The sequence below is a fragment of the Mustela putorius genome, unplaced genomic scaffold, assembly GCF_011764305.1.
Source record: "Mustela putorius furo isolate JIRA1106 unplaced genomic scaffold, ASM1176430v1.1 tig00003850_pilon_pilon_pilon, whole genome shotgun sequence".
NCBI classification, from domain to species: Eukaryota; Metazoa; Chordata; class Mammalia; order Carnivora; family Mustelidae; genus Mustela; species Mustela putorius.
Window position 1 is genome coordinate 10,656,092 of NW_025422002.1, and position 27,176 is coordinate 10,683,267.

Here is a 27,176-nt window from a genome sequence, read left to right on the forward strand (position 1 = left end):
ATATATATATATATATATATATATATATACATACCCTGAAAGAATTGGCAGCAGGAACTTCAAAAGACATTTGTATACCCATGTTCATGACGTCATTACTCACAAAAGCCAAGAGGTGGGGGCAATCCATGTGTCCGTAGACAAATGAATGGATAAATAAAGAATGGTCCAGACATACAAGGGAGTATTAACCAGCCTTAAAACGGAAGGAAATTCTAACACATGTGACCACATGGATAAACCCTGAGGACATTACAAGTGAAATAAGCCAGTCACAGAAGGACAGACACTGTAGAATTCTACCTGTACTATGTGCCTAGAAGAGTCAGACTCACAGAAACAGAAAGTACGATGGTGGAGACCAGGAGCTGGTTGTTGATGGGGGTGGGATGGGGAGTTAGTTTTTGATGGGACAGAGTTTCTGTTTGGAATGATGAAAAGTTCTGGGATGGATGGTGGGGATGGTCGCACAACTGGAATGTACTTAATGCCACTTAAAAACAGTTTAGATGGTTCATTTGATGTTACAGGTGTTTTACTGCTAAGAAACCTCCAGAAAGTCCCTCCAAACAACCCAGCATAGTAAACTGTAGCACATGCCATATGATGATGCTTCTAGGAGCAGATAGAAAACAACTCTCTGCTGAGTGGCCCTCTCTGGTGGCCTAGCCCGCTCCTCCTCACCCCTCAACAGGCACTGCCCCCACCCCCCGTGCCTGGATGAATCACCAACCAGCTTAACCGCAGCAGCAGCGGTGGCCACTGTTTGAATGTCGATCGGCCCTGTCCTTTATCGGGCTTGTCACATGCGTGGTCGGGGTGTGGCCCCTCAGCGCCTGGGGAGGCCAGCGAGAGTGCTCCCACTTCACAGCTGTGTGCGGGGAGGCCCAGAGAGATGAACTCACATCGCTAGTCAGTGACCCCGCTAGGGTTGGACCTCAGTGTTCTCGGCTCTGAGCCCACAGCACATGCTCTCCTCAGAGTCCTTCCTGTCTCCACTAGCCCTAGAGATCTCTGGTTAACTAGTGAACTGGTTGATGATTGATTTAGAGTCCAAGAGGATTGGGGGAAATGTGTCTGTCTCCCACTATGGAGTAACCAGTGAATATTTGTGGAAATAATACACGAGTAATTCTGTGCTTGTCCCTGTCGGGGGCTGCCCGTGGAAGGCCAGATGGGGTGGAACTTTGGCTTCCAGAATTCTCCTCTAAAGGCCTGTCTCCGCAGGAGCTTCTCAGTGCTAGGCCTCCCAAGGTACATGAGGCAGCAGAGCCCTGGGTTCTTTCCCAGAGGCTGGGAAGGCAGATCAGTGTGAGTGACCAGGACAGTGGGACTGGCTGAGACGCCCTGGGGAGACCTACTCCCAGAAAGCAGACTCCTTGGGGACCTTCCCAGGCTTAGCAGTGCAGCTCTGTGTGTGTGTAGTGTGTGTGTAACTGTATGTGTGTGATATGTATGAGTGTGGCTGTGTATGTGTACAGCTATAAACACATGTGGTGTGTATGTGCATAGTGTGTCCAGTTGTATGCATATGGTGTGTATATATATGCAGTTGTGTGTGTGTGTGTTTATATATGGTGTGTGTATGTAACTTTATATGTGTGTGGTATGCGTAATTATATGTGTGGTATGTGTGCAGTTGTATGTGTGTGGTGTGCATATATATGCAGTTGTGTGTGTGGTGTGTGTGTTTGTGTATGGTGTGTGACTACAGTTGTATGATGTGTGTATGTAATTTTATGCATGTTGTGTGTACACATATGTGTGTATGTGCATGGTGTGTGTGGTGGTGTGTGGCATGTATGTGGTGTGTGTGTGGTATGTTCAGTGCATGTGTGTGGTGTGCATGGTGTGGTAGGTGTATATGCATGGTATGTGTGGTGTGTGTAATTAATTGGATGAATGGTGTGTGTGCAGGTGTGTGTGTATATGCATGACATGTGTGATGGTGTGTGTGTGTGTGGTGTGTGCAGTGTGTGTGTGCCTGCACACATGCAGGGTGACAGGGTGTGATGTAGGGATTAACAGCTCTGTTAAAAATCCAAATTCCCCATTTGGGTCTATTTGCTTTAAACTCTTCTCCCAGAGACGGTGTTTGCAAAAACAACACAAACCAAAACAACTGAAACAATTGTTGAGTTCAACACACAGGCCCCTGCCGTTTTACCTACCAGAACCATAGCCCACCCCACCTTCCCATCTCAGCACCCCGTAAAGTCACCTTTGAGTTTTCCGCATCTTTTGGCTGCCCTGGCTTGGCCAGAGCCCGCTCTCAGAGTGTGGTTTGACTTGGGGACTCTGAGGCTCATTGGGATATTCAATGGAGCCCTGGTTTGGAGCCGGGAGATCTGGGTTTAAGGTTGGTCTCTGCTTCCTGGAGTCCTTCTCTAAGTGCCCAAGTTCTAAGGTATGGGAATACAATTAAGCAGCTCCTTCCTGCCTTTGAGGAGTACTGGGGCTCCCTGGGGTAAGGCGGCACCACGGCCACCTCAGCTTAGAAATGGGGTGCCCTGAGGGCCTGGAGCTTCTAATTAAGTGAAGTGTGGCTGATTTATTCAGGAAGACCATCCTGCCAGGAAACCCCTTTTTGCTCCTTCCTCCTGAACCACTCCAGAGGCTCTAGGGAGACTTGTTTTTCTCTCGACAGTGTATGTGTTCAGAAATATGCCATGAACTTCCAACAATTCTGCTCCACAAGTCCCCATCCTCGGCTTCATAATTCAGATGTTAACTGCAGTGTCAACCTACCTCGAAAGAGGTCTCACAAAACATGAACTTAAGGTCTGCTTGGGTGGGTTCAGCACGCAGAACATACACGGTTGGGAAAGGAGAACGCTTTCCCGAGAAAGCACTAGGCCTCATAAGTGAGGAAGGAAGTCCTTCCACCTTAAAGCGCAGCTGTGGTTCTGAGAAGCAGCAGGGCGACGGGAAGGAGATAGCAGAAGTCCTGATGTTCAAAGGGTCAGAGACAACAGAGCAAATCTGAGGGTGTGCCAGGATTTCTGAGGCAGGGGAACAATTTCTGACTCAAGGATGATTCACATAACTTCTCAGAGGGCAAGTTTAGTTCCTAATGATTTGAAATAAGACAGGGAAGAAAGCTTTGTCATCCTCAGAAAGGAGGGAGCATGGGGTTCCTGGGCCACTTTACCAGGCCTCCTGGCCAGCAGCCTCAGCCTCACACCACTCTCCACACCTGCCTGGGCTGCTTTTCCTGAGGGCCATGAGCAGAATCCTTTTAAGGGCTTATCAGATGCCACCTTGTCCCCCATGCCTCCCAGTCCTGGCTTTCATTATTCCAGCCCCAGAGAAGTGCTCAGGTCACAGATCACCTGAATGAGCCAGACATCGTCAGGTCTCCAGGCCTTGGCAGCAATGTGCCCCTGCCTGGAATGCCCTTGCCTGCTTGGTAAACTCCTCTGGAATTCTCTGGGTCCAAATCAGCCTCTTGGTGGTCAGGCGCAATCCTGGGCAGCTTTCTTGATATTTCTACACTCAGTGTTTTTAGCTGCAAGATGGGAATTGTCCTATTTACCCTGATTCCCTGGAAGGGAGGTGGAGGGTCAGGCAAGACAGGGACTGGCAAAATAAACAACAGAGGATATGGCTTCGGAATAATGATAGAAGTTATAAGAGAAATAACTAATGTGGTCTGAGTGCTTGCTACCTGTTAGGCACTGTGTGGGGACATACATATTTTCTCATCCGACCTTCACAGTGGCTCTGAAGCTGTCTCCAGGCAAAGGTGAAGCCACATGAGTTGGGTAGGAAAGGCTGGTGAGCTGCATGGGCTCATGCACGGACAGATCTGGGTTGGACAGATCTGGGTTCTAATCCTGGCTCAGTCTCTTATCTGCTCTGGAACTCCAAGCATGGCTTTTCACTTCTTCCAGCTTCAGGGTCTGATCTATGAATTAGACATGTGATGTCGCCTACTTCATGGGATCATTGTACAAGGGCTACATGGCATGGGGGTAAGTTCTTAGCATTGAGCCTGGCTAAGTGAATGTTAGCAACTAGGATTAATTATATATTCACTTTACAGATTTTCAGATTGGGAAGCATAAGCTCAAAGGAGATAAGTAACTTGCTTGGGGTCACACAGGTGGTAAGTGCTGGAGATGAAGTTTGAACCTTGTTTTGCTGGACTTCAGAGCCAAAACTTACTGCTTCTTGGACTAGGTGTCAGGACATCTGCATTCCAGCTTCAGTTGCCCACGGGGAAATTTGGAGCAAGTCCCTTCCTAATTCTGGGTCTCAGAGTAAAGTGAGGGGGCTGGACCAGAGGGTCTCTAAGACCTGTGAGTCCATGGAGATGATGCCCATACAAACTACACTAGAAATACTCAAGTAGGTTGTTTTTCTGTTTTTGCTTTTTAAGAATGAAAGGTGCTAGCTAATTGGGAGGTCTCTAGATTAGTGTAGACTAGAGGGCTGGAGGCAGCTGCAGAAGAAGCTCAGTATGCTGGAGGAAGTGGCAGAGCAGTGGTGTTGGCCATGGGACAGAGAGGGGGCCAACTACTACCTCTTGCTGCCACAAAAACAGGAAAGTAGAACATAGGGATAGTCCTGTCCTGAGGATCTTATTAATTCATATTCACCCATCCACTGCCCTCCTACTCATCCACTCATCCATTCAACCATCCACCCATCCATCCATCTACCCATCCATCGCCCATCCATCCGTCTGTCTCCCTACCTAATCCTCATCTCATTGATTATATATTTATACATTTATTCACTGATCAATTCACTTACCTCACCCACCCAACCTGTACTTCCCAGGAACTATGCCTGGGGGAACAGAGATGACTCAAATGTTTTTCTCCCTCTCAACGAGCCCACGTTGTCTATGTCAGAGAATAAGAAGACATGGGAGAGTCAGTGCTCTCACAGAGGAGGAATCAGGTGGAACATCTGGAAATGAGATTCTAGCTTTGCCGCCAGTGCCATGCGACACCCCTAATTGAGATGTCTCCTCAGCTCTCCTGGCAGACCCCAGAACAGCTTTTTTTTTTTTTTTTTTAATGTGATTACATAACCTACATCTCAATCCAAGCCCACCTGGCAGGGCTGTGCCCCTGCAGCCACCCCATCCTCGGAAGCCTGCTCTGGGAATTGCCCTGCTCCCTTCTCTGCCACATCTGCAGGACAAGATCATTAACAGCAACTTGGTTATTTTAGGAAGGCCTGGGGAACAGAATAAAACACTGCTGAGTTCCCTTGATTCCCAAATTGGGGCGGGGGTGGGGTGGGAAGAAGACAAACGTCATCATTTCTGGCATCGCCCCAGGGGCTCTTGGTCACCCCTCTGTATGCGTCCTCCCGACCTACTTTCTCCTCTTCTCTGGGGGCCTCCCTCAGCCTGCAGCTCCGGGGTGATGTGGGTGGCTGTTCAGCCCTGGACAGTGCAGACCTTGCAGTCCCAGTGTCTGGAGGCAGAAGCTGCCTCCTCCCCTTTCTCCCACCAGCCCTCAGCTCCTCGCTGCTGAGTCACACTCTCCTCCCCATTTGGATGAACTCCTGGCGGCTCCCACAACCCAGCCTGACCATGATGCTTCAAGCTGGCTCTGGGACAGAAGGCAGAGGTTGGGGCTAGGGCACATTTGGGAGGCAAGGCAAAAAGCCCAGCCGCTCACCTAGATGCTCCCACTACAGATGTCCTGTATCTGGCTGCCGACTGACCTCTGGATGGACAATTCCGTGTTTCTCTTCATCCAAATATTGGTTAACTACAAAAAGGCCATCTGTGCTTCTAAACCAAATGGGGATCACAGCATGATGAGTCTACACAGCTTAGCTGAGAGAGGAATATGAGAATTCTTATCGGAATTTGTGATACTGCTACTATTACTAACAACAAAATGTCATTGGTGGTAGATCCTTTCTGAAAATGGCCAAATTAGTTCCCTCTCTAAATCCATGCCCTTTGCAGTGTGATCTTATAGTTCCTTCCATTAAGAGATGGCATCTATTTCCCCATTCCCTGAATCTGCACTGGCCTCTTGGCTTGCCTTGGCCAACATCATGCACCAAGATGACACTGTGAACCAGCCCAGACCAGCCTTCTGGAAGAGCTGGGACCACACGGAGCCAAGATGAACCATCCCAGCTGAGGCCATCCCAGCCCAGCCTACCGTGCTGCTGAGATCAGCAGAGCTGTCCACCTGAGCCACCACAGATGCAGATGTGAGAGGGAGTCCCATGGACAGTGGAAGAGCCCACCCACAGAATTGTGCACTAAATACAGTTTGGTTTTGGAGCCACAAAGTTTTGGAGTCCAGTAGTCCCTGCTTATTTTTGGGGGATATGTTCCAAGACCCCCAGGGGACGCCCAAATCTGTGGATCATACCGAACCCTATATATACTATGTTTTGTCCAAGACATGTATCTTTGTGATAAAAGTTTAATTTATAAATTAGGCACAGTAAGAGATTAACAACTGATTAAGAACTGATACTAAAATAGAACAATTATTACAATATACTGTAGTAAAAGTTACGTGAATGTGGTCGCTCTCTAGGTATCTTACTGTATTGTACTCACCCTTCTCGTGCTGCTGTGAGATGATAAAGTGCCTATGTGCTGAGCTGAAGTGGAGAAGGGTACAGCCTGTGCTGTAAATCACGAGGCCACTCTTGACCTTCGGACAATATATCAGAAGGAGGGTCAGCTGTTATGGGCTGAGGCTGACCACCCATAACTGAAAGGGGAACTACTGTAGTTATGTGGCAAAAGCCAACTAATAGTAAGTGTTTTGTTTTTGCAAGGAGGACAATGACAGGATCTAAAAAATGCAATTAACATTTTTGGGGGCTCATATAAATATCATTGCTAAATCAAAAAGAAACAAGTTGCTTGCTATATGACCACCCAAAATACATCAGCAGTATTCAAAAATAGGAATCACATCATTCAATCTGCCTGGTGTCTCTGCATCACCCCGCGGACCTTGGTTCCTCCAGTGGAGGCTACACCACTCACCAGAATCTTGGTGGTGTAGGCGCTGTTGATGGCAATGGCATTGACGAGCAGCTCCAAGGTCTTGGCATTGATGGAACTGGGGTCAGGGATCTCCTTGTAGTGGACATCGCCGATGTAGGCCTGCACAACTGTCATGCGATTGGTGGTCAGCGTGCCCGTCTTGTCCGAGCAGATGGCGGTGGCATTGCCCATGGTCTCACAGGCATCCAGGTGGCGTACCAGATTGTTGTCTTTCATCATTTTCTGGGGGCAGGGGCAGGTGAGAGGGCGACAGTGAGGAGAGGGAGCTGGGGGGGGGCAGGGAGTGGGGTTGGAGACACTGGGAAAGCATGCAGTAAGAGGTGCAGAGCTGCTGCCATGTGCCCCGTGTTTCCCACATGTGCAAAGATGTGGAATTGGAGATCTGTGTATGTGCAGCCTTTTAATTGAACCACTTAAAAGATCTGATTAATTGACCTTTTTTTTTTTTTTTTAAGAATCTGTATTCCTTATGGAAAAGATAGGGAAAAGGATGATAAATTAATGTTGGGTCTTCTACAATGACCTCAAATATTTTTCTCTTATACCCTAACAGAAGTAGCCATCCTTTATTTGGTTAATGGTTTTATGTTTTTGTTTTTGTTTTTCAAATATTTTGCTGGTGCCTGGTTTTCATTGTCATTTTTGGTCCCACCAAAAAGAAATAAATTTAGGATACATGTATGTGTTTGTAGACATAGGACAGTATCTGGAAAAATTTCAAAATGTTAGGGTTATTATTTCTGCATGGTAGAATGACAGGAGATTTTTACTGCCTTCTTTTAAAAAAATCTATAGATTCTAAAAAAAAAATCTACAGATTTTTTTTCTGCATCACATATATATTATACCTCGTATAACAAAAGTCACAAATTTCTTTTCAATATACAAACACACAAAAGAAAACAAATCCATCTTTATCCATCACCCAGAAAGGATACATCTTATGTATAGACATCTTCTTAAATTTATAGCAAAAATGATATCCCACCATACATAGTACTATGTACTATGTACATAGTACCCCTCTCATGGCTTAATGAAAATCACCATCTTTCTGCCACTTTCTGGTATTTCTGAATTTTCTGGTATTCACGTACTCTCTGTCTTCCCAGCTTCACTCCTAGCTTCTTTGAGGTTCTCAAGCAAACTCATGCAAATGAAGTAATTCTCAAGCAAGCGTCATGCTTAAGATAGACCCTGCAGACCCAGTTACCCTATCTGGCAAGAGGGGGCAAGAGAAGCTGCTAGAGGCTGAATCAGACAAAGTTCTCGTCTGTTCCTAGTAATCTGGTTTCCTTTGTTCTTGCTCCCCATCCTAACTCTTCATAAAAAGGGTAAAAAAAGAGCGCCATTAGAATAGTTTTAATAGCAGTTCATGTTATGAAGAAATGAGTATTGGTAGAATTATATGCTATTGCAATCTTATTATAACCTGTGATAATAGTGACACCTCATGTATGTTGAATGCAGGAGCAGTAGCAATAGGAATTTGCAACACGCTTTATGGCTGGCGAAGTTCTTCCTGGTTCATTTTCTAGTCTGATGGTACAGGAGGCCTGTGAAACCTTTGGGGATGGCGATCCTCCACGTTGGCCAATGGAAAAGCCACAGCCAAGTGATTTGACCAGGATCACACACCTAATATGGGTTAATGCTCAGACTGAAACCTAGCTCTATTTAACTTCACAGGCTGGGTCATTCCATCGGGCCCCTGCCCATCTGGGGCAGGGTTCGTCTGTTGGGCTTAAGAATAAATACATAGGTGGCTGCTCTGTCCTGGAAGTGTGGCTGGTCTGACATGAAACGTGCTGTACGTGTAAAAATATGTGTTGGTTTTTGAAGACTTATTAGGAAAAAGGCAATGAAAGACATCTCACTAGCTATTTGTATGCTATTATATGTTGGATTGCTAACATAATATGTTTGGACATAAAGGTGAACTAAATTATATTACTAAAGGTGAAGTAAATTATATTATTAAAATTAACGTCACCTCTTTCTTTTTACTCTTTCCTTTGAACATGGCCGCAAGGGAATTTAAAATCACACATACAGCTCACGTTGCTCCTCTGAGTCATCTCTGTTCTTTCGATGGCGGCTCCCAGGGTGGGTATGCCAAGCTCAGAGAGGGGAGAGTTTGCCTCTCCTGGGTTGGGGCTGTACTCAGTTTATCAAGTGACTATAAAAGTAACATGACCTAAGACAGCTGAAGGTACCAGATGCCAGAGATGTGAATGGCAGAAGGTGCAGAGACCTAAAAAGGTCTGTATATGGTCACCCCAAACTACCTCTGTGTGACTTTCAAGACACCCTGAGCTCAGCTGGGTGGCCGTGGGGGTCCCCTCTCATGGCTTAATGAAAATCACCATCTTTGGGCTCCAAACTCCCAAGCAGCATCGTGTTGTGACCCGTTTGGTCTTTGGTCTGTGAGATGGAGTTTCTTCAAGAACCCTAAAACAAGGAGGCGATAAGGGCCATATCCTTTACCCAGAGCTGCCACTTTCTGGCATCTGCCTGGAGATCTCTTTTCTGTATGAAATTACATCGGCAAGCCCAGTCCAAATTCCAAGTTGGAAACTGACGCCCGCCGTGCCCTCCAGCAGCTCTGCCAATGTCTCAGAGCCAATGCCTTGTTTATAAACATGCCCAGGGCTCCATCCTTGTAGGGACATCCTGGCCTTGGGGCACTGGGGACCAGGAGTGCAGAGCTCTGCCCTCTAAGGTGGGAAAACCATGCGGCCAACAGCAGAGAATGAGGCCCCAAGCTTGAGGCACCCACCGAGATGCTCAGCCCAGGGTTTGGACTCCATGGTCGGCCTTGGCCTGGGAGCAGGGGGCGGCAGGGCTCTGCCATCTGGGGAGCACTAGAAACACCCACCCCACCCCCAGACCCAAGTATCCACAGTCAGCTTTCATGGACTTACCACCCTTCATGAAACTGCTTTTAAAACCTCTTCCCTTTTCAGCCCATCCCTCGAGTGGTAGGCGTTTCCTTAAATCAGATTTTTTGGCTTTAGGTTTATCTCTTCCCAACTTCAGGGAGCAACCTCTGAGATGAGTTGCAGAAATATCACAGCTTCCATGGGACTTTGACCTCAGACTTCTCCTTACATTTGGTGAGATGGGGTTGGGTTTGGGCCTGCATTGTAAGGTCTGCTTTTAATGGTGTTTTTTTTTTTCTTTTTTAAAGTGGAGTTGATGATCAATGTTCAAAAATCAGTCCAGGATTCTGGCTTCTCTGGGAAAAATGTGAAGAGTGGGCAATGCAAGGGGGCTGCATCTGCAAGGCAACACTTGGCTGGGGTGAATGATGGCTATCCCTGGAGCCAGGGTGTGGCCCTCTGAGCTGCTATAGGCCTCCCTGAGGACACGTGAGTTCTGGGTTCCCACATATGTCTCGTCTCCCAACTTCCAGGGTGCCCCCTTCCTTCTTCTTAGCTCTACTCACGGCCCAGCGCCTGCCCCACAGGCCACCCCAGAGCCCTGGCTGGGGGCAGCTGATCCGAGCTGTGCCGGCCAGTCCTCTCCTTCTCACCTTCACGGAGTAGGCCAGTGAGATGGTGACGGCCAGAGGGAGCCCCTCTGGCACGGCGACCACCAGCACTGTCACACCGATGATGAAGAACTTGACAAAGTACTGCACGTAGACAGGCGTGCACTCGGGTAGCCACGGCTTCTTATTGACCACGAAGGTGTCCACGGTGAAGTAGAGCACCAGGATGATGACTGTGATGGCCGACATCACCAAACCTGTAACACGGGTTGGGGGACAGATCTGCTCAGGGGTTCTTCTGAGGGTGGGGGCCCTGGGAAGTGAGATGGGGACCAAACACTTGGCTAGGCGGACCCTAACCCACATCTCATAGCTTTATGGCCTGGGGCATGTCCTTGAGCCTTACAGAGCCTCAGTCTCCTCTTCTGTGCAATGGGGATGCATGTTTATTTCACGCGGTTTTGCAAAGATCAAAAGTGATGGATGCATGTAAAGCCCCTTGCACAGTGCCTGACACCTTGTGGGTGCTCAGGAAATGTGTGCTGAGACCATGGGAATCAGTTCGAACTCCCTGCATAGTTCTCACACATGTTCATGTGTGGCTAGTACCATTTATCAACTCACCCGCCCAGGTACCTAGTGGCTCCTAATTCAGGAACAAGGGACACAGCCCTAGAGAGGACAGAGTCCCTCCCCTTGAGAAGCTGAGACTTCAGAGGGGGAGGCAGACAAGAAGGAAAAAACTCATGAACAAGATCGTCCACGTAGGGATAATGGTGTGTAGAACTGCAGGGCGACGTGACAGAGAACCACACAGGCTGCCGGTAAGAAAATGACCCACGTGTCCATCGGCAGACCAAGGGATCAAGAAAACATGGCACAGACACACAGCAGAGTATGACTCAGCCTTAAAAAAGAAGGAAGTCCTGCCATTTGCAACCCCATGGATGGGCCTGGAGGACATGATGCTAGATGAGAGAAGGCAGACACAGAAGGGCTTACATGAGGAATAGAAATAGTCAAACTCATAGAAGCAGAGAGTGGAAGGTTGGTTGCCAGGGGCTGTGGGGAGGGGGAGAGAGAAGGTTGTTTTTCAGTGGATAAAGAGTTTCAGTTATGCAAGATAAAGAAGTTCTAGAGCTCTGCTTGACACCATGGGGCCAACAGTGAACAATATGGTATTGTGAACTTCAAAACTGGGTAAGAGGCTAGATTTCCTCTTCAGTGTTCTGGCCCCAAACAAAGGAAAATAGAAAAACCCAGGAAAGAACACAGGAATTTTGGGAGTTGGGGAATATGTTTCATACCTTGCTTGTGGTGATGGCATCATGGGTGTACGCCCATGTCCAAATTCATCAAGATGTACATTACATGTGTGTAATTTTTTGCATATTGATTGTACTTCAATCAAGCTTCAAAAAAGAAAACAGAACAACACGGGCTGGTGGGGAGGGACTGTTTTAGCAAGGGTGTTCAGGGAAGACTTCCTGGAGGAGGTGATACTTGAGTAGATGGGGAATGATGAGAAGGATCAGCCAGAGGGTGACATGTAGAAAGTGTTTTGGATGGAGGAAAGAGCAGGGAGCCCTCTTTCAGCTGAGGACACTGAAGTCAGTGAGGGAAGGGACCTGTCCAAGGCCACAGGCCCGAGAACACTACAGAGTTAGGAGATGTGAATGGCTATCTGCCCGGATCCCCTGAGATCCCCTGGCCCGTTCGGGGAGCTGTAGGCACTGTGCAGGTGCTGCAGAGACTGTGCACAGCTGCGGACTCTGCCAGAGGAAGTCCACACTTCAGAGAGCACTTTCTCCTGTCAGGACGTATCTGGGACGGCACCCCACCCCAATCTGATGGCCAGTATTCAACGGCTCAGGTGAAGGGTCCAAAAGCCCAGACCCCTTGCTGCAAGACCAGACAGACCCTGCAGAGGTAGACAGAGACGGGGATTTCTCCAGGAAGTATCTGGCTTTTTCTGTGGCCCTACTGAGTCTTTTACCCTTTACAGGTCTCACTGGAGAGCACCCTTGCCCCTAAAAATCCTGCACCCATCCACCTCAGACTCTGCTTCAGGGAATTCAGCCCAAGAGGGAAGCAGGGGTGGGATGTGAACCTAGAAGTGTTGGACCCCAAACTCCATTCTTGGCAAGGCTGAGGGGGGAGAGGGGGGTGAGCAAGGGCTTTGAAGGCTGTGGGTGGATCTCATCGCTCCTTCCACACACACCAACACCCCCGCCCCGGCCAGTGGCGGTACTGTGGCTCTGCAGAGTCTGCTGTATGCCAAGGCTGGAGGAAATCCCTGGGCCCATCGCTCCCCCGCCCCCATCTCCAGCTGTGGGACTTCAGAGCGGGCTCTATCCCCATCTGACAGTCGCAGGGGCGGGAAGCCAAGCTCCCAGCAGCCGGGAGCTATCACCAGGCCCTTAGTTTAAATATAGACAGCCAAGCCTGTAATTTGCCTCCCTTCTCCACGCTGTGGTGCCTATAATTAGAGCCGGGAGACAGCCAGGTGGGGAGGCCTTGGTGTTTGCGTGTCCTCATGTGGGATGAGAGGCCAAGGCCATGTCAGACAGGCAGGGCTGGCCTTGCAGCTGAGCTCAGCTTCCTGGGCTGGAGGGGCCACCACCAGCCATCACCTGGAGCTCCCAGCTCAGTGGGGATCAGGCTTGTGTTGAGGCTCAGATAGGAGGCTTCTCACTGGGCTCCTAGCATGGCCCTCAACCTCTTCAATCTTTCCTTTGCATGGCAGCTGGGGTCGGGGGGCCAGTCAAGAGTCCTAATCCAGACCCCACTCTGCAGATGAGGCAACTGAGAGCCAGCTCGGGGCGGGGCCCTAGCTGGGGTCCCTCTGTGTACCCCATGTCCCCTGTGCACCGTCCACAGCGGCCGCACGCTTACCTGCCTTGCCGATCTGCACAGCCAGCTTGGTGAGCTTGCCCTGCAGCACGGATTTCTCCTTCTTGTGCATGTTGGCCTTTTTTTTGTCATCAGCGTCGCCGCCCTCAGCACTCTTGAGGGGCTGCATCTCCATGGCGGCGGCCCCATCCTGCTGTTTGGCTGTAGGGGACAGAGTATGCACGCACACACGCACACGCGCACACAGCCAGGTCAGCCTGCAGGGTGGGCATACTGGCACCCACCCTGCCTGCCCAGGGGAGTGTGCTGAGACATTCACTCCCTTGTCTGGACCCCTGCATGGCTGGCACAGACACCCTGTGATACGGGGTCTGCTTCTTCCAGTTGGAGACCCTAGTCCCAGGGCCAGGGACTGCCTTGGACCTGGAATCCAAGTGTGAATAGGGAGTGACACAGTTCTTGGGTTCCCAGCAGGTGTAGCTGGGGTCCCCCCTGGGCCTGAAGAAGCCCAGAGATCCTTCCCCAAATGGCCCCTCAGTTTCGCCACATTTAGACAAGACAGATAGCCTTGGCCTTCCCCAGGGGGTTCTTGAGTATGTTGTTGGGATATTAATAGTCGCCAGAGAAGAGGGACACAAAGAGGGCTTAAAAGATAAGAGAGTGTCCTTATCCTTGGGTGCCAAGCCTCCTCTTTCTTCGGTGAAGGACTGACTGGTGGGTCTGGGGCCTACCCCTTAGCCCCTCAAGATTCCAAAGAACCAGCTTTAAGTCTTCAGCAAAATGGGTAGCCTAGCACAAAGGCTGGGGAAGAGCTGGCTCACAGCTGGCCCCTGTCCTCATGGGTGATGTCTCCATTGGGCCTGCCACCATGTGAATCACAGCCACCACCCCCCCCTCAAATGCCAGGCACCTGCAGGCACAGACCTGTCTGCTTCTACCCTGGCTCTCAGAGCCAGTGGGGGGAGGGGCAGCAGGGACCCCAGAAGCCGGTGAATACAAAAGGGTTACCTTTGCTCTGGCTGGCGTCCACATTGCCATCCTGCATTTTACCTACACGACAAAGAATTTTAACAGACAACAGAGAACAGACAACACACGTCGATCATCACAGACGCAACAGGGCCACCGACATTCATGTCACAGATGGAGGAAGGGCCGGGCCGACTCCGTCCCTCCACACGGGGACGCTGGGGTGGCCTGAGACAAGAAGAAACCTGGCCACTGCACTGGCTGCAGGCTCTGTCCTGATTCTCTGGGGGGGCTTGGAGAGAGAGCTTCAGTGGGAGTTATTTCAGACCTGAGAGTACTGAGTAAATGACTGCTTTTGAGGGTAAAAGGGACCAGAGCTGACTGGCAGGAAGCAGAGAGGTCCTCAGGTCCCCAGTGATTAATTTGGTCAGTGCTTTGGTGGGCTGAGAGGAGGCAAAGGAAATGAAAGACACACACACACACACACACACACACACACATTCTAGAAAGGGGAGGACTTTGGTCAATGTGTTCCTTAGTTCCTGGCTCCAGGAGTGATGTATGTAGAATTTTGCTTTCTCCTTGTCCATCTGGAGGAGTGTGAAGCCACAGCAAGGACAACCCCCCGCCCAGCTCCACTGAGAGTGACCCATGCCAAGGGTGAGCAAGAGCTCCTTAATGGTGGGCTTTGAGGGGCCCCAAGCACTGCTCCCGCTGGGAAGTTGCCGATCCCTCCCTCCACTTGGGTGTATGCTCTTTATTCTGAGGCTGACCAGCCTGGGCCCTAGCAAACAGGGAAGTAGGGCTGGTGGTCTCCCCTGGGTGCCCCCCTGCCCTGGCCCTGCATGCCAGTGCTGGGGAAAGGGCTGAGTCTGGGGCTGCTCACCTCCTAATCAGGGCTGCCTGGGAGTCCCCCCAGCCTGCTCCAGTCTCGGCCAGAGGCTTGTGGGCTGGGTTTGCAGCATGGGCCGTACTGGTAGCCCCTCGTTGGCAGCTGAGACACCTGTCTTTACCTGTTGGCACTACAGAGAGGAGGTTTCCTCCTGTCCCTTTGGCCTGTCCTCTGAGCTCACTCAGAGCTCTGCCCACAGGCCTTGCTACCTTGGGAGGAGCCTGCGGAGGTCAGCCGCCCTTGGCCATTTGCTGTGAAGAATGAGAATCACAGCTCATGTTCTGTGAGAAACCACCACGTGCCAGGTGCATATAGAACATCCATGATTTCATCTAACCCACATCACATCCCCATAAGGGCACTCCCGCCCTGCTCCCACTTCCAGATCAGAAACTGAGGCTCAGAGAGACAGATGACCTGCCTGGGTCCCCGGGGTTAACGCAGAGCTGGCCCCATCTATGTTTCCACCCCAGTTGAGGAGAAGGCAGCTAGCCCTAAGCTCCTCTGAGCACAGAGGAGGGTCATCAAGGTGGTTGTGTGCCCCTGTTTGGACATGAACTAGCTGTGTGGCTTTACCTCTCCCAGTCTCAGTGTCCACCTCTGTAAAATAGGGAAGCAACATTCAGCTTCTTGAGCACCTGACAGTGGCCTTAGTCATAACCACTTGCCCATTTAGCATTCTACATTTTGCCCACCTCCCCAATACCCTGTGGGTGAGATGGGAGCAAGTCTAAGCACTCCCATTTTACAGATGAGAAAACTGAGGCCAAGAGAGGTTCAGAGACAGCTCTAATTTCTGGAGCGTCCTGATGATAACCCCGTGGCTGCCTTACTGGTTCCATAACCAGTAAGGCACCCACACCAGATCACGCTGTAAGTGACTTGGAGGGGAGAAGTGGCTTTCCTGGATCCCAGCCCCGTGCTACCTCTCCAGGGGAAATGTTGGGCTGTTCCCCCGCCTCTCAGGCAAATGGTCAGGGACCCACCCTGGGGGCGGAAAGAGAAGGCCCCCATTGCTCTATTGCAAAGTTCTTTTTGCTGGATTAAAAACAAAACAGAAAAAGCCTTTTTAGAGCCAACAGGAATGAACTACAATAATTATCTTTATTTTTAAAAATAATTTTACTAACTGGGCTAAAGGGCATGGGAGGACTCCTCTTCCATACTTGGTTCTAGAAGACACAAAGGGGCCTTATTTGCATTGCATATTATCAAATGCAATAGCCCATGTGTGCGCCCATTAACCAAGCTAGCAATTTCCTCTTTTATTTCCATAGTGATCACGTGGCCAGAAAGATAATCACCAGTGCATATGTTCAAGGGAGGGAGCAGTGTTGTGGGGGTGCTTCTGCGCACATGGCCTGGTTTCTCAGAAGCCAGGGGCTTTTCTCAGCCAAAGTGGAACTTGCCTGGGCCCTGTAACTATGGGGGGGGACAGCCAGACCTGGGTCTGTGCATGACCCGGGAAAGGGGGCTCTTGCAGGGAAGCTGGGATGGGGAACTTGGGCGGAGACTTGGAGACCCCCCACCCCACATCAGATGCAGACACAGCTTTGACAAATGGGTCTGTTATGAGCCATGAGTGTGAAAAGTGTGTGTGTGGAGGTTCGATGGTGAGGTGACCTGATAAACAAGCTTTGGGGAGCACTAAAGAGATGAACTGGGAGATGTTACTTCTCTTGCCTGTGCTTCCATCTCTTCCTCTGTGACATGTGACAATGTCGACCAAGGTGATGCTTAGGAAAAGCATCACAAAGTGCCCTGTTAATGTCTGGAGTTCAGAGTGGTGTATTTACTAACCGTGATTATAAGCAATGTATTGAACAATGGTATGTTAATCAGTATAAATGAAATAATAAAATGATAATGGCCGTCATAATGGCTCCAAGATGAATGGAACACACCCGCTTTCAGCTGGGAGGGGGCTTGGTGAGGGTGGGTCCAGAGGGACTACTGCCAGCTAAGTGTGTTTTCTATAGCCAATCATCCTGATTTGGCTCAGAGGAAGGAAGAAAAGGAATGGTTAATTCTCTCATTGACCAAGGCTCAGCCAGGCACCTCTCAACCTTTAATACACTCTGGCCTGGAGCCTGGAGAGCTCATTAGATGAGATCAGGCACATTCAGTGTGGTATGGCCCTAGACTGGAGAGCTTATATGAATGCAGATTTTAGTTCAGTGGGTCTGGGGTTGGGCCTGAAATTCTGCATTTCCAACAGGCTCCTAGGAGATGTCCAGGCTTCTGGTCCTCTGGTTACTTTTTGAGAAGCAATGGCTTAGAGCACTATTTCCCTAAGTATATTAGAGAAACAAACCAATCCCACAAGATTCAGCCAGAAAATGTCCTGCAGCCAAATCAGCCTGGGAAGCCCTCCATGGCTAACTTTCCACTATATACCAGCATATTCAAGGCTCTGAGAAGTCCTGCAATAAGGAAGAGACCAATTCTGTCCCATGGTTCTTAAACATCTCTGACCACAGGATCCTTTTCTTGGGGGCAGGACCTATTGATATTCCTGTGATGTTTACAAGACACACTCTTTCAGGAAACTCTGGATCAGGAAGTGGAATAAGTACTTTAGAGCCAGCAGGCCTGGGTTTGAATCCTAAGTCTGCTTCTTTCTTGTTCTGTGATATTAGGCTAGTGGCTTGATCTCTCTGAGCCTGTCTCCCAATCTTTAAAGTGGGGACAATAAACTCTGTATCACAAGGTTGTCATGAGGATCAAATGAGGCCATGAGCAGGAAATGTCTGCAAAATGTCTGGCATACAGTAGGTAGTCAAGTTCCCCATATTTCCTGCAGTTTTTCTCAGGATACCAGGAGTTTTCTGCTACAGTTTGGAAGTGAAGCAGACTTTTTTTAGGATGGACCAGCCTGGATGCAGTCTGTATGTTCACTGAGCCCAGTGGGCTCACTGCTCTGTGGGAAGCAGGATGCCAGCTCCTGTTTCCTTCTCCCCCTGCCTGGGTTTGCCTATATTGGTTCTCCCTGTCATCCCTCGCCACCCCTCCCTGACGCATGACACCTCCCACACCCCAAGCTGTTCTCCTTTCTCCTCCGGTGCCTGAAATAGACCCACACCCAAATTAGCAAGGCGCAGCTCACAGAAGTGTCTTTCTTGGCCCCTGACATCTACAAGGGGCTTCCATCATTGGTCACTTTGAATGCAGGTGGCCCAGCCAGAGGTCTGGGGCAGGGGATGGGAGTATGAGGTAGGACAAGACCTCCACATCTTCCAGGAGTGGTGAGGAGGAAATGATATAATGGACGAGAAACCCGCAGCCCAGTGCCTTGCGTGTAGCAATGCCGCAAGAAAGGCTTTTCCCTTCCCTCAGTTCCCCGGGGCAACTGTTTTATGATCAAGCCCTATAGCTTGGGTGACTATCATGCTACCTAATCTGGGGACAGGGGACCGATCTGAGTACACAGAAGCCTCATCACTCTGAAGATAGGAGGGTACAGAAATAAGAAATCCTCTAAAGGTTTGGAGGCAAGTGAATGGAATTCCTTCTTGCCTGTGGGTAAGGAGGTTAAAATGCAGATCCCAAGGTACTGTGGTTGCCCCCCCACCACCACCCCTCAGCCCCCAGGGGGCCCGTAAGAATGCAGAGACTCAGGACAAATGCTCTAGCACAGGCAACAGCAGGAAACACCAGTCCACTTCCGAGGGACAGAACCAGGCCCGCGCCCAAGCGAGCCCCCTGCCCGTTCACTCCGAGAAAAAGAAGAGGAAGAAATGTTTATCAGTGGCTCAGCCATGCTGTGGGGTGGGGCCAAAGAGCTGAATCCCGGCCTGGGTCCCCCTGCCTCGAGGAAATTTTCAAGTCGAGGACTGGAGACTTCACTAGGGACCCAGATGCCAGCTTCAGCCCAGGTCCTGACCCCAGGCCTTCTTCCCCAAGCGGGGGCCAGGAGTGTGCTTAGGAGAGGGCCACGACGGGTGGGATGCTGCTTCTTGGGAGCCAAATCTGAAGCCCAGGGTATGTCCCTCTTCTGGGCTCCACTGGGGGTTAAGGTCCCATAGGAGCCAGTACCATTTTGGTCGCCGTAAGCGGGCGCGGAGCTGATTCCCCGTTGGTGGCTTCTCTCTTAAGCGCCTGCCCCACGTGGGAGGATGAATGTCCCAGAGCTGCCCATGCACATCCAAGATCTGTGCAGTCCAGAACAGGGAGAGGCAAGCCCAGAGTTGGGGGTGGGGGAGAGAGATGCCCATCCAACCGAGACCGAGAGCTCGCCATCGGAGACGTACCATTGACTAGGCTGGTATTTGCACTATCGGCAGCATTTGAACCTGCTGCACCATCGGCCGCTGCGGGGGTGGGAGGGATGGAAAATGCAGTGTGTCACAATGGAGAAAAGCAACAATGCAGAACAGCAACAACAATAGACATGAACCAACTTGTGGGAAATAACATGACTACATTCTTAAAAAAAAAAAAAATCTCTGTTGGAAATCAGGAAACTCAAATTTAGGAGGGTGGGGGTGGAACGTTCCCATAGAAATGTCATAAAAATCAGGGGAAAAAAACTCAGACATGGAGGGTCTTTGAAATAAAACATGGCAGATGATAAATGTGGTTAGGTAGCATGGCACCGTTCTGTACTAAGGTCTGAACCGATGTACCGCTCTGGCCATACCAATCAGGCAGGTCCCTATCAGAGAAGTTTCTAGGAGAAGGCATCTGGCTGCCCATCAGGGCCAGAAGGACCCATGGCCAGGAGTCATTTCAAAATATTCAGCAATTGGCACGGTGCAGGTACCCGCCATTCTGATCAGGTACTTGCTGTAACCACCATCTCTGTGTCCCAGAGGGACTGTCCAGCGGTGGCAGGGACTCAGGATTTGAGCCCTTGACTCAGGCCACTGCCCACAGCCACCTCCTCCTTCCTAACCAGCACTCTAAAGATCGCCTTGGTTACCCCCATACATTGAAGAGGTGACATCCAGCATGCTGTACTTTGTGCATGAAACAGAGAAAGGTACTAGCCAGCTTTCCTTAGTTTAGCAATTAAAAATGACGTGAGATGGTCAGATGCACTCTGGTCGTTCTTTCTTGGGGCGGGGGGAGATGGATTGTGTGGGAAGGAGAGGGTAAGGTAAGGTGGGTTAGATGCCCATGCTGTGCAGTGAGGGGCAGCCGGGCTGGGCTCTGCGGGGTGTGCCCATGAGAGCAGGGCTGTGGGGTCGTGTGATGATGAGCGGGGCACCACACATTGGCCTGGGGGTGGAGGGCTGTGTGGGGTTGGCGTGGAGATGGCAGTGGCGCCATGTGCATCGGAGGGCAGGGAAAAGCACTGAGGGGCAAATAGGTAGAGTGAGGGGCTGGTTCCTCCAGTGGGGCCGGCATCACGTGGGGGCCCAGTGGAGGGTCCCAGAGTTAGGAGGCCTCCTCCAACGGTGTGTTGGGGGTCTAGGGCCACGGCCTGGGGGTCAAAGGCTGCTGCTATTTCTAAAAGCCCCATCTACCCTGAGGGGGGTCTTACTGTACCTGGTAGCTGAAGGCCATCCCCCTTCTTCACACCTGTGTGATGATTTTTGAGACATGTTAATGAAGGAGAAGCACATACAGCCTCACCTGCACGTCCACACACACACGCATGCGTGCACACACACACGCGCGTGCGCGCACACACACATGCACACGCGGCTGCACACCGGTGCTCATCCTGACATGGGGCCGCGATGGAGGTGGAGGTGAAGGGATGGGAGTGCAGAGGGGCCCAGTCCCCGTCCATGTCGCTCACAGGCGCCTGAGAGGCTGGGCTGCTCCCTATCTTCCTCTGCTGTGGCCCCCCAACATCCCACTTCTTCTCTACACAGACCCCCACCTCACAGGGGTGCAGGTGTGTGTTCAGTGAAGGACTCTGACCTATGCTTCAGGGCAAGAGAGGCCTGTCTTCCTGCCGAAATCTTCAGGAACATAGGAACATAGGTACACAGGTACATAGGAACATAGATCCGGCTTCCCTCACTCAGGCCCCAGTGAGGCCAAGAAAAGGGGTACCTGCCATACCCTGCCTACTGCCCCTATCTGCCCGACTGTCTGCACCCTGGGGTCAGAGCCGGCCACAACCTCTATCTCACTGTGTGGACGCTGTCCTGATACCCTCCGGGCTTTTTGACCAGGACTATCTCCTTAGTATTTTCAACCTCAGCTGTCTCCTGGTTCTCTCCAGCTTCTGGACTTCCCTGAGGACAGCTCAGCTCCACTGTTCCTGCTGGCGGGGCTGCCATAATCTTAGGGGGACCCCTCTAGAAAATGGGGTATTGCCCTTGGGAGCCAGTAATCTTTGGTTATGACCCAGGCTCTGTGCCTGGCTGGCTGCAGAGAGCAAGAGGTAGCAAGGCTTCCCCGTACCCCAAAGAGGGGCCATCGACTTTCTCATCTCCTTCTCCTGGACCCCAGATGGTCTGGCTGTTGGAGACCTCCTTTTGGAGCTTGGGGAATGAGACATGACAAAAGACTGAAGATGTGAGAGGGGTCTGTCCCTGAGACTGAGTGTAGGTGTTAGGAAAAGAGCCAGCTGTGCTAGAGCCAGAGGCCTGGGCCTTTGGATTGGGACCTGGCCAGATGGGCATCCCTCCCTCTTCTCTGAGAGGCCCAGGCTACCAGCCTGCTGTGCTGAGAGGGAGCCCAGGGAGTAGGAAGCTTGTTTCGAAGGTGGAGGAGGAGCCAGGGCCCAGGCAAGGTGGCAGCTCTGGGGACGGGGTGTTGGGGAGTGAGAAAGGGAACCAAAAGTTTGGCCTCCTTCCCTAGAATCTCCTTTGCCCCCATCTAGGCTGAGTCTATGCTGGGGGTGGTTTGCAGCTCTGCTCTGTGGAGTTGAGAATAGTGGTAGGAGTGAGTGCAGGTGGGGCTTTCTACTCCCTACCCGGGCTGATGAAGGGACCAGGTCACACTAGAGGCTGGAGAATCAGCCAAGTGCTCAGCACCCTGAGCCTGGCCTGTGGGGGGAGGATCCTCCATGACATGACCGGACAGACAGAGACTGGGACAAGAACCTGGAGATGGAACAGACAGACCATCATGGCCCAAGCAGGGCCTCAGGGATGCAGGAGGCAGCTGTTGGCACAGGGCGTGGACATAGAAGGCACTCAATAACCATTTTGTTGAGTGAATGAATAAACAAAAAAAGTGATCTGAAGAGCTCCTTTCCTGGTCCGTAAAGGGGTCGTGCTTACCTTTCTTGTCTTTCTTCTCTTCTTCCTCACCACCAGCCCCCAGCAGGGTGAAGATGATGCCTGTCTGAGAATTCACACCCACGGCAGTCACTACCATCCGTCCAGAGCCCTCCATCACATGGGTCCCTGGGGAAGGAGACGAAAGCCAAGTTACCGTTGCATGGGCCCAAGCCCCCTCCCCAAAGGAGTGGAAGGAAATGAGTCCCGGAAAGCTCCTGGCTCTTTGCCTGCCGAAGCCCTGGGGTGTCACCCATGGTTCAGGTTCAAACTATGTACGTATGGCGGGTCCTCTGAAGAGAATTTCACTTCGGGACAGAGCTGCAACAGGCCTGGGACTGAAATATTGCCATCCCTTACTTCTCAGGCCTACCACCTACTACCTTCTCCCGGAGAGTTACCTCCCTACCCTGTCCTGGACAGGACCTCTTAAAAAAGCCCTTCTAAAGATCTGGGGAAGAACTCAGGGCACGCGGAACTTGGAAGGGAAGATAATGGTATCTTTCTTTTCACAAATGTCTAACTGAAATTCAGCATTTCCACCAGCCATGAACATAGGCAACCAACCTCTGGAGTGCTAGTGGCTCACAATGCCATTACCTGTGTTACGAAGAGCACAGGTTCTCTGTCCTATGACTCTGTAGTTGTTGCAATCATTTATTTTACAAGTATGATTTTACAAGTACAGAGGTTATTGGACTACCTGCTGGACTTTGTTATTAGGGTGCTGACAAAGAAGCACACTTGTTACTCTATCATGTGTTGTTTATTCTGTGAACTATTTCAGTATAATGGACTTCCTCTATGATCCAGTGCATTGTTTTATGTGGTTTTTAAAATTTTTTTATTTTTTAAAGATTTGATTAATTTCTTTGGCACAGAAAGAGAGAGAGAGAGAGAGATAGAGCGCACAAACAGGGGGAGTGGCTGGCAGAGGGAGAGGGAGAAGTAGGCTCTCCACTGAGCAAGGAGCCTGATGCGGGGCTCAATCCCAGGACCCTGAGATCATGACCTGACCTGAAGGCAGACGCTTAACTGAGTGAGCCACAAGGGTGCCCCTATTTTGTGGATTTTTAAAGCTTTATTCTGAGTAAGGGTGGCACGTGATGACACTAGACCTCCCCAGGCTCCAAGAAAACCTCTTTTGTAGATTATTAGGATTTTCAAACTGGGCTTTAAAGGGCCCTGGAATTCTTTTGAGGGGCGGGAGGGTCAGCCACAGAGGGGCAAAGGGGTCCTCTGGTTAGAGTGGCTCCACTTTTATTCATCCCTGGGGTTTCTGTGTCAGCTGCTGTGTGATAGAGACCCCCCCCCCCGACCTGCAGGTGCAGAGGGCAGCTGGTCCAAGGTTCACTTGGGGGGTTGATGCTGGAGTGAGGATAAAACGAATGGTAAAGCTGCCGAAAACTATGCTATATACACGGAGTGGAATACTATTTGGCCTTCCAAGGGAAGGAAATTATGACACAGGCTACCACACGATCAGCCTCGAGGACATTAGGCTCCATGCAAGATACCGCATACAGAAGGCCAGCTGCTGTGGATTCTGCCACAGGAGCTCCGTGGAGCAGTCAAAGTTGCAGGGACAGAGAATGGAGTGGTGGTTGTCAGGGGCTGGGGAGAGGGGCTTTCAGGGGGTTGCTGTTCAGTGGCGCTGGAGGTTCGGTTTTGCAATATGAGAGTGCCAGAGGTGGACAGTGGTGACGGTGGCACAATGGCATGAAGGTCCACAATGCCACAGACCTGTACCCTTAATGATACTCAACACGGGACATTTTATATGTATTTTACCATGATAAAAGAGTTGGGGAAAAAAAAAAAAGCAAACCCGCTGAAGCTGTGTCCTTAATTGGGAAACAGGTGAGGTTGGGGTGGGGTGGGGTGGGGGGTGGCTGGGACCCAGCCCAGGACATGGCTGCCTGCTACTGTGGCCTGGTCCCAACAGAGGAGATGCAGGCAGAGCTGGCCCTCTGTCCTCAGGCTGGTGCAGGGGACGTGTCACTGTGTCCTAAGAGCTCTCACAGACCCACAGGCTACTCACAGGTTCGGCCTGCATGCTGTCCCTGCAGCAGGCTCCGGGCACCCCTGGGGAGGGCCCCTCGGCCTGCCAGTGGCCCCACTGTTTAGTCAAGAACCTGTGTAAGTGCAGTTTGCACCTTCAGGCACCCCATTTCTTATTTTATTTATTTATTTTTTAAAAAGATTTTATTTATTTATTTGACAGAGAGAGATCACAAGTAGGCAGAGAGAGAGAGGAGGAAGCAGGCTCCCTGCTGAGCAGAGCCCGAAGCGGGACTCGATCCCAGGACCCTGAGATCATGACCTGAGCCAAAGGCAGCGGCTTAACCCACTGAGCCACCCAGGCGCCCCACCATTTCTTATTTTAAATTTAAACTTTTACTCCCCTGGGTAGAAAGCTCTCTTCAATGCAGTGCGTGTTTCCTTTCCCAGCAGAGAGGGGAGTGTCTCAGGCCACCGTCAGGCTGCTCAGGAAGCAGCAGACTGGGGTTGAGGGCTAAAAGGCCCTGATGATTTTTTTTTTTTTAAATAAAGGTCTTATTTATTTATTTGAGAGAGACAGAGAACACAAGCAGGGGGAGTGGGAGAGGGAGAAGCAGACTCCCCACTGAGCAGGAAGCCTGATGCGGGGCTTGATCCCAGAACCCTGGGATCATGACCTGAGCCGAAGGCAGACATGTGTGCACGGGGGTGTATGTGTGTGTTCTAGCCCCTTGTCCTCTAACATCTCATGATCTCAAAAATGCTTTACACACAGATAGATGGACATCTCCAGTGAGTTCCTTCATGGCGGGTAAAGGTCAGTCTATCTATCTGTGCATGGGTAAACCAAGTCATGCAGGCTCCCAGACGGGGCACGAAGCCAAGTGAGCTGAAACGGAGCCCAGATGTTCAGATGGTGAGCTCTTCAGCTGACTCCTTGTTCATTCCCAGGACAGAAGGACAGTAATCTTGTGTTTCTGAGCAGGGAATAGAAGGGACCACAGGACGACTTCGGACACTGGTGGCAGGCTGAGCAGCCCAGGCAGACCTCGGAGGCTGTCTACTCGCCCAAGGGGCACCAACAGGGAGAACCAAGGCACACTGACAGGACTCGGTAATTTTAACTTGCTGACAAGATTTCTGTGCGCTGGCTCACCTAGTGTGCAGTGGGCGGGCACCGTGAAATACTGGCAGTATTAGACAGATAAGGAGCTGGGGGGGGATCCAGGGAGGTCACGTGGCAGGGGACATCTCCAGGTCTTTCAAGGGAGGAACACACTGCACTGACTCAGACTGCAGATGGCTGTGGCCATGGCCAGCCCTGACCTCCACAGGCCACCTCCTGTGCACCAGGCATCAAGTTAACCCCTTCACAGGCCCTCATCTCATCAGTCCTCACCCTGACCCTGCGATTACAGAGGAGAAACTGAGGGTCAGGGAGAAGGGGCTTGCCCAGGATCACTGGCTGGTGGGGGCAGAGCCAGGATTTGAACACCCCTTCTCTCTCTTTTTTTTTAAAGATTTTATTTATTTATTTGTAAGAGAGAGTGAGAGCGAGCACAGGCAGACAGAGTGGAAGGCAGAGTCAGAGGGAGAAGCAGGCTCCCTGCGGAGCAAGGAGCCCGATGTGGGACTCGATCCCAGGACGCTGGGATCATGACCTGAGCCGAAGGCAGCTGCTTAACCAACTGAGCCACCCAGGCGTCCCAAACACCCCTTCTCTCTTGAGTGGACTGTCTTTGTCTCATAGCAGTCCCCACTTCAGGAAGCCAGGCCCTTGCACCCTTGTCTCAAACACATTCGGAAAATGTTTGCTCTGCCCGGGGGGTAATGGGGGGGCCAGTCCCCACCTCCCCGGCCCTAGGCAGGATGGAAAAATCCACAGGGGGCCAATTTCCACCTTAGATAATCAGACCCAAATCACCTTCTAATCTAATCAGTCCCATCACAGCAGGGAGCCGGCAGCTCTGCCACGGGGAGGCCGGGAGAAGGGAGGAGGAAGGAGACAGCCTGTGGCCACAGCGTGGGACACAGGGACCAGGGGACACGGTGAAGGTGCAGCACATGTCCTGCTCAGTCTCAGATGAGCCTCAGGGCGGTACTCCAGACCCAGCATTAAACGGGCCAGGGAGCTGTGTTCCAGCCGCATTCCCTGCCCCCGCCATGGCTCTCACCACTGTCCCCGAGCCCAGACACCCTCAGTAGTATCTCAGCGTGCACTGGGTGAGACCCCAGTCTGCTTTTGACCCTTAACCACCAATTCCTGCCCTGTGGCCTCTGCCCTGGGAGCGTGCAAATCACTAGGGATTAGTGTTCAGTCCCTCAGCTTGGCTCAGTTACCCCGTCAGAGTGCCCTTCTCCCTCCTCTGGCCCCAAACCTCCTCCTCGAGGCTCAGGATGAAGGCCCATCTTAGGTGGCCTTCCCTGACCTCCACTTCATCCTTCTCCTCTGAACTGCCCTCCCCCGCAGTCTCCCCTGGGGACGCTTCCAGTACTGGCTCCCCCCACCCCAGACTGTGAGCTCCCTGAGGGTGGTTCTGAGGGGGAGTCTCCCCTTAGCAGAGACCAGCTTGTAGCTGGGACTCCAGCACTTTTTTTTTTTTTTTTTTTAACTGCTGCCTCCTTTTTTGGTATTTACCCTGGTGGCTATATATTGCATTTAGGATGGAGAATCTCCATACCCTTCAGAAGCCATCCTTATGGTTTTACAAAGGGTCAGATAGATTCCAGCCTCGCACTCTTCCTTACCCCTCACTGGGCCATGCCCTTCCCCCTACCAGG

The 27,176-nt window shown here is 51.1% G+C and overlaps 1 protein-coding gene across 11 annotated transcripts in view; it reads right to left on the bottom strand.

Annotated features, from left to right (window-relative positions):
• ATP2B2 (ATPase plasma membrane Ca2+ transporting 2) overlaps positions 1-27,176 on the bottom strand; it is a 365,479-nt gene that overhangs the window by 34,026 nt on the left and 304,277 nt on the right. For 6 of the 11 annotated variants that reach the window (XM_045063309.1, XM_045063308.1, XM_004738527.2 and 3 more), the window contains 7 exons: positions 22,398-22,523; positions 20,704-20,736; positions 19,464-19,523; positions 14,361-14,402; positions 13,395-13,553; positions 10,542-10,756; positions 6,986-7,228 (listed from right to left, as the gene is read on the bottom strand). In XM_045063309.1, coding sequence (XP_044919244.1) covers positions 6,986-7,228; positions 10,542-10,756; positions 13,395-13,553; positions 14,361-14,402; positions 19,464-19,523; positions 20,704-20,736; positions 22,398-22,523 — 878 coding nt within the window. The remainder of the gene's footprint in view (positions 1-6,985; positions 7,229-10,541; positions 10,757-13,394; positions 13,554-14,360; positions 14,403-19,463; positions 19,524-20,703; positions 20,737-22,397; positions 22,524-27,176) is intronic. The other 5 variants (XM_004738529.2, XM_013054571.2, XM_004738531.2 and 2 more) reach the window with 3 other exon arrangements.